Source organism: Phoxinus phoxinus, assembly GCF_949152265.1.
Source record: "Phoxinus phoxinus genome assembly, chromosome: 5".
NCBI lineage: Eukaryota > Metazoa > Chordata > Actinopteri > Cypriniformes > Leuciscidae > Phoxinus > Phoxinus phoxinus.
Genome location: NC_136880.1, coordinates 43525594 through 43533093, shown reverse-complemented (window position 1 = coordinate 43533093; position 7500 = coordinate 43525594). Strand labels below are relative to the sequence as shown.

General features: G+C 32.3%; 1 protein-coding gene across 3 annotated transcripts in view; it reads left to right on the top strand.

Moving 5' to 3' along the window:
• LOC306998689 (protein APCDD1) overlaps nucleotides 1-7500 on the top strand; it is a 31728-nt gene that overhangs the window by 20688 nt on the left and 3540 nt on the right. For all 3 annotated transcript variants that reach the window (XR_013797640.1, XM_079612942.1, XM_079612941.1), the window contains exons 4-5: nucleotides 1179-1505; nucleotides 6438-6759. Coding sequence is in view for 2 of the 3 variants with exons in the window: in XM_079612942.1 (XP_079469068.1) it covers nucleotides 1179-1505; nucleotides 6438-6759 (649 nt within the window). In the remaining variant the exon portion in view is untranslated. The remainder of the gene's footprint in view (nucleotides 1-1178; nucleotides 1506-6437; nucleotides 6760-7500) is intronic.

Below are 7500 nucleotides of genomic sequence, written 5' to 3'. Positions count from 1 at the left end.
TAATGTATGGATAAGGAAATATTGCTAGGTTTTTAATAAGGTTGCAATATTGGACAACACTTCTATCTTAGGTCAAGTTATTCTTAATACGTTTTTAAGATCAAAAGTTGTATCTATCCCCAAAATATGTATTTATTTGAATGAATTGATACACTAAAACTAAAAAAAGAGTGAGTTATGACTCATTCCTTTGATTTTTTTCAAACGGTTCCCAGTGAGCAATGTAGTGTCGGCCCAGATCCGGCCCACATCTGGTACGGGTGGATCCACATGTGGCCCGACACTATGTTGCTGTCGAGGTTGATTCATTCGGGGAATTAAGTAAATGTCACTCTTTATGAATGAATCATTGATCCACCCGGTTGATTCGCTCAAAACGCGGATTCATTCAGAAACTAAACACCAAAGATGCAAACAGTTCTGCTCTGGCTTTAGATAATATAAGGACCCAGACAGCAACATAGTGTCGGCCCAGATCCGGTTGCACATCCGGTACACATGGATCCGGATCTGGCCCGACACTATGTTGCTGTCTGGGGATTTTGAACTCAAATTTATTTAACTCAAATTTTATATTTTCACGATTCCACTCGTGCTATTCGAGACAAAAACAGCACTTGTGTGATATTGCTTAACTATATCATATGATATAAATATGAGGTAATAAATCATAGAGGGGCATTTTTGCCGTGATATCTTGAATTTTAGGATCATTATTACTGCATTTAATAGGTTACCATATAATATGATCTACGTAAACGATCTAGAGATAAACGTGGCTTTGCTCACTTCCAAAAACTGTAAATTTAACGGTATTTTACTGTAAAATTACATTAAATGTACAGTTAGATCTATCACAGTTATTCACCGTATATAGTACGGAAACTTTCTGTTAACCAATTAACAGGTTTTCACTGTTCACTTTTACCGTTAAAATCACAATATTTTTTTTACAGTGTAGGCTACTGTAGATATAAACCTGACTTGACCAGAATCTGAATTTGTCTCATATTTGATGAATTTGCATCATTGATTCTGTTTATGACTGTGAAGCTGCTTTGAAACGATCTGTACTGTAGATATAAACATGCCTTTGTTAAACTTTCTGTTAACCAATTTTAATATTTTTTACTGTAGCAGTCTTTTATTGTAGAAATAAAGGTGTCCTGTCTTGACAGGTGGTGTGTCACTCGGCGTCGGTGGCTGAAGATCTCGGTCAGAAACTGAACCGCACCTGTAAAGGCTCCTCGATGGACCCCGGCTCCTGGGAGCCTCACGTGAGTTACGATCTGTGGAGCGACGAGAGCGTCTGCGACTGCGACTGGTACCGGGGTCTGAACTTCTCCATGCACGAGCTCCAGCTTCTGCGGCTGGAGAAACAGTACCTGCACCACAACCTGGACCACCTGGTGGAGGAGCTGTACCTGGGAGACGTTCACACCGAACCCGCGCAGAGGATTTACTACAGACCCTCCAGCTATCAGCCCGCACTGCAGAACGCCAAGGTGAGCCCAGAACACATCATTCAGGTCATGTGTTGGGGAAACGGTGGTAAAATCACTGTAATCTGCAGTATATGCAGGTTCGGAACTGATGTAATGGAAAAAGCAACTAATAAATCATCTTAACAAAATATAAACATCCTTTTTTTTAGGCTTAAACATTAAAAGTTAGGATTTTTTTCCATAAAAAAATATTAATACATTTTTCTTTTTTTTTATTAATTATAAAAAACATTATTATATATTTTATTTTTATTTTTATTCATTACAAAAACATATTTTTTTTTCATTAAAAACAAATTTACAAAAAAGTTTTAAACATTTACAATATATATATATATATATATATATATATATATATATATATATAATTCTTAAAGGTGCATTAAGCAACTTTTCATGTTAAAAATACCCGTTTTTCTAACCCATACATGCTTAAACAATTGCCTGATGGGCTGAATGAGCCATTCTCTGATCACTGAGATTGTCTCTATAATCCTGTACAGTAAAATAAATAAGAGGGATTCGGGCCGGTATCTTAGACTGGGCGTGACGTCATGCGCATTCACGGCACGCTCACATAGCGATGTCTGGCAGGTTTGTGTATTCGCCGGCATTCTCCGTAGAAGATGGATTGTAAGAGACCTGCTTGTAGTTTATTTCAAACACCAACCCAAACTCCACGTAAAATAAAAAAAAGAAAACTTTTGTCTAGTGCATGCACATCTCTGGCTGCAGTTTCGCTTGCCGCCAGAGGTGGCATAGTTCTGCAAAAACTCAGAATCTTGCGCTATGCACCTTTAAACATTAATTATTATTCAGTAAAAAATATTCATATTATTGTTAATTATAAAAAAAAACATTATTATTAATTACATGAAGGCATTATTATTCATTACAGAACTATATTATTAGTCTAAAATATGTCAAAATAAAAAATAGAAAATATGAAATATTAAGGGTTTTTTTATTATAAAAAAGCAATTTATAAATCTACAAAAAAGTTTGTAAACTTCTACAAAAATTTATTATTATGGATATTATTCATTACAAAAAATAATATTATTATTAATTACAAAAATGTATTATTATTATTATTCATTGCAACCTGCTTGAGGTCGTGTGTTGGTGAAACACTGTCTGCAAACTGTGGTAAAATCACTGTAATCTGCAGTCTGGAGTGAATTACTGCGGTTATAAGCAGGGTTGGGACTGATGTAATGGAAAAAGCAACTAATAAATCATGTTTTACAGAAAAATATGTAAACATCCTTGAATTGTTTTTTTGTTATAGGCTTAAAGATAAAAAAAAGCAATTTACAAAAACCTAAATTTAAAAAAAGATATGAATTATAAAAACATAATTCATTAAAAATATATATATTATTATAAAAATATGTAAATATCCTTAAAATAAATAATATATAGAATATAAAATATATAGTAAATCTAAAATATTAGTTATTTTTCATTCAAAACAAATTTACAAAAAAGTTTGAAACATTTACAAAAATATTATTATTCAGTACAAAAGTCAGGGTTATGGCCACAGGCTCTGTTGTTTATCTTTAAGCGTGGGATGTTTATCTTTCTGCTGGACTTCTCCTTCATCTGGAAGAGTTTTATCAGGAGGATCTCAGGAATAACACTAAAAGAGAAGACGGCCTGCCTCGCTCTCGTCTCTGTCTCAGCTTACAGTAAATATGAGTCTGATCTGAGTCTCACTCGTGTTTTCTCTCTCAGTAAGAGCCACAGACTTCTGACCAGCAGCATATAGTGAAACCGAGTACAGATACACAGCCGAGCTGCTTCAGGAAAAACTTTGGGGTAAAGAAGATTAAAAATGAAAGAAATTAAAGCAAGGATTCATTAAACTGACATTTATAATGTTACAAAAGATTCTATTTTAAATCAATGCTGTTCTTTTGAACTTTCTGTCCATCAAAGCATCCTGAAAAATAAAATATCCACAACTGTTTGTTGGTGTGTTCATCAGTGTGTGTTAATAGCAACTAGTTTTGTAGTTTGAAAGTATAATTTACAGTTTTGTAGTTTGAATTTATAATTTACAGTTTTGTAGTTTGAATATATAATTTACAGTTTTGTAGTTTGCAAATATAATTTACAGTTTTGTAGTTTGAAAATATAATTTACAGTTTTGTAGTTTGCAAATATAATTTACAGTTTTGTAGTTTGAATATATAATTTATAGTTTTGTAGTTTGCAAATATAATTTACAGTTTTGCAGTTTGTATATATAATTTACAGTTTTGCAGTTTGAAAATATAATTTACAGTTTTGTAGTTTGCAAATATAATTTACAGTTTTGTAGTTTGCAAATATAATTTACAGTTTTGCAGTTTGTATATATAATTTACAGTTTTGCAGTTTGAAAATATAATTTTTTTTTCTAGTTTGAATATATAATTTACAGTTTTGTAGTTTGAATATATAATTTACAGTTTTGTAGTTTGAATATATAATTTACAGTTTTGTAGTTTGAATATATAATTTACAGTTTTGTAGTTTGAATATATAATTTACAGTTTTGTAGTTTGCAAATATAATTTACAGTTTTGCAGTTTGTATATATAATTTACAGTTTTGTAGTTTGAATATATAATTTAAAGTTTTGTAGTTTGCAAATATAATTTACAGTTTTGTAGTTTGAAAATATAATTTACAGTTTTGTAGTTTGAAAGTATAATTTACAGTTTTGTAGTTTGAATATATAATTTACAGTTTTGTAGTTTGAATATATAATTTACAGTTTTGTAGTTTGAATATATAATTTACAGTTTTGTAGTTTGAAAGTAAAATTTACAGTTTTGTAGTTTGAATATATAATTTACAGTTTTGTAGTTTGAATATATAATTTACAGTTTTGTAGTTTGAAAATATAATTTACAGTTTTGTAGTTTGAATATGTAGTTTGAATATATAATTTACAGTTTTGTAGTTTGAAAGTATAATTTACAGTTTTGTAGTTTGAATATGTAGTTTGAATATATCATTTACAGTTTTGTAGTTTGAAAGTATAATTTACAGTTTTGTAGTTTGAATATATAATTTACAGTTTTGTAGTTTGAATATATAATTTACAGTTTTGTAGTTTGCAAATATAATTTACAGTTTTGTAGTTTGAAAGTATAATTTACAGTTTTGTAGTTTGCAAATATAATTTACAGTTTTGTAGTTTGAAAATATAATTTACAGTTTTGTAGTTTGAAAATATAATTTACAGTTTTGTAGTTTGAATATATAATTTACAGTTTTGTAGTTTGCAAATATAATTTACAGTTTTGCAGTTTGTATATATAATTTACAGTTTTGTAGTTTGAATATATAATTTACAGTTTTGTAGTTTGCAAATATAATTTACAGTTTTGTAGTTTGAAAGTATAATTTACAGTTTTGTAGTTTGAAAATATAATTTACAGTTTTGTAGTTTGAAAGTATAATTTACAGTTTTGTAGTTTGAATATATAATTTACAGTTTTGTAGTTTGAAAGTAAAATTTACAGTTTTGTAGTTTGAATATATAATTTACAGTTTTGTAGTTTGAATATATAATTTACAGTTTTGTAGTTTGAAAATATAATTTACAGTTTTGTAGTTTGAAAGTATAATTTACAGTTTTGTAGTTTGAATATATAATTTACAGTTTTGTAGTTTGAATATATAATTTACAGTTTTGTAGTTTGAAAGTATAATTTACAGTTTTGTAGTTTGAATATATAATTTACAGTTTTGTAGTTTGAATATATAATTTACAGTTTTGTAGTTTGCAAATATAATTTACAGTTTTGTAGTTTGAAAGTATAATTTACAGTTTTGTAGTTTGCAAATATAATTTACAGTTTTGTAGTTTGAAAGTATAATTTACAGTTTTGTAGTTTGCAAATATAATTTACAGTTTTGCAGTTTGTATATATAATTTACAGTTTTGTAGTTTGCAAATATAATTTACAGTTTTGTAGTTTGAATATATAATTTACAGTTTTGTAGTTTGAATATATAATTTACAGTTTTGTAGTTTGAAAGTATAATTTACAGTTTTGTAGTTTGAAAAGTTTGAAAATATAATTTACAGTTTTGCAGTTTGAATATATAATTTACAGTTTTGTAGTTTGAAAATATAATTTACAGTTTTGCAGTTTGAAAATATAATTTACAGTTTTGCAGTTTGAAAATATAATTTACAGTTTTGTAGTTTGAAAATATAATTTACAGTTTTGTAGTTTTGTAGTTTGAAAATATAATTTACAGTTTTGCAGTTTGAAAATATAATTTACAGTTTGTATATATAATTTACAGTTTGTATATATAATTTACAGTTTTGCAGTTTGTATATATAATTTACAGTTTTGCAGTTTGAAAATATAATTTTTTTTTTCTAGTTTGAATATATAATTTACAGTTTTGTAGTTTGAATATATAATTTACAGTTTTGTAGTTTGAAATATAATTTACAGTTTTGTAGTTTGAAATATAATTTACAGTTTTGTAGTTTGAATATATAATTTACAGTTTTGTAGTTTGAAAATATAATTTACAGTTTTGCAGTTTGAATATATAATTTACAGTTTTGTAGTTTGAAAATATAATTTACAGTTTTGCAGTTTGAAAATATAATTTACAGTTTTGTAGTTTGAAAATATAATTTACAGTTTTGTAGTTTGAAAATATAATTTACAGTTTTGCAGTTTGAAAATATAATTTACAGTTTTGCAGTTTGAAAATATAATTTACAGTTTTGTAGTTTGAAAATATAATTTACAGTTTTGTAGTTTGAAAATATAATTTACAGTTTTGCAGTTTGAATATATAATTTACAGTTTAAATATCATTGTGAAAAGCGCTATGCAAATAAATGTGAACTGAACTGAACTGAACTGAAGATGATCAGATTCCGTGTCTCTGGTCTGTTGTCAGAACCACGATCTCAGCTGTGTCTCGTGTGGTATCGTGTCTCTCTCGGACTCCCTCCACCCGCCGGTTCTCCCGCACGGACCCGAGCTCGCGGTGAGTCTCCACGGGCACTGGGTGTCCCGGCGCTGCGAGGTCCGGCCCGAGGTTCTGTTCCTCACACGACACTTCATCTTCCACGACAACAACAACACGTGGGAGGGCCGATACTACCACTACTCTGACCCGGTCTGCAAACACCCAGCGTTCAGCATCTACGCTAGCGGACAGTACAGTCGCGGGATTCGGTCCACACGCGTCATGGGCGGCACCGAGTACGTGTTCAAAGGTGAGACTCTTCGAATATCATTCACAACTCCTTACATACAATAGCTTGGGTCTGTTATTAATAGCCGGATCTGGGCCGTGTGGAATCCATGTGTGCCAGATGTGGGCCGGATCTGGGCCGTGTGGAATCCATGTGTGCCAGATGTGGGCCGGATCTGAGCCGTGTGGAATCCATGTGTGCCAGATGTGGGCCGGATCTGAGCCGTGTGGAATCCATGTGTGCCAGATGTGGGCCGGATCTGGGCCGTGTGGAATCCATGTGTGCCAGATGTGGCCCGGATCTGGGCCATGTGGAATCCATGTGTGCCAGATGTGGGCCGGATCTGGGCCGTGTGGAATCCATGTGTGCCAGATGTGGGCCGGATCTGGGCCGTGTGGATTCCATGTGTGCCAGATGTGAGCCGGATCTGGGCCGCGTGGAATCCATGTGTGCCAGATGTGGGCCGGATCTGAGCCGTGTGGAATCCATGTGTGCCAGATGTGGGCCGGATCTGGGCCGTGTGGAATCCATGTGTGCCAGATGTGGGCCGGATCTGGGCCGTGTGGAATCCATGTGTGCCAGATGTGGCCCGGATCTGGGCCGCGTGGAATCCATGTGTGCCAGATGTGGGCTGGATCTGAGCCGTGTGGAATCCATGTGTGCCAGATGTGGGCCGGATCTGGGCCGTGTGGAATCCATGTGTGCCAGATGTGGGCCGGATCTGGGCCGTGTGGAATCCATGTGTGCCAGATGTGGGCCGGA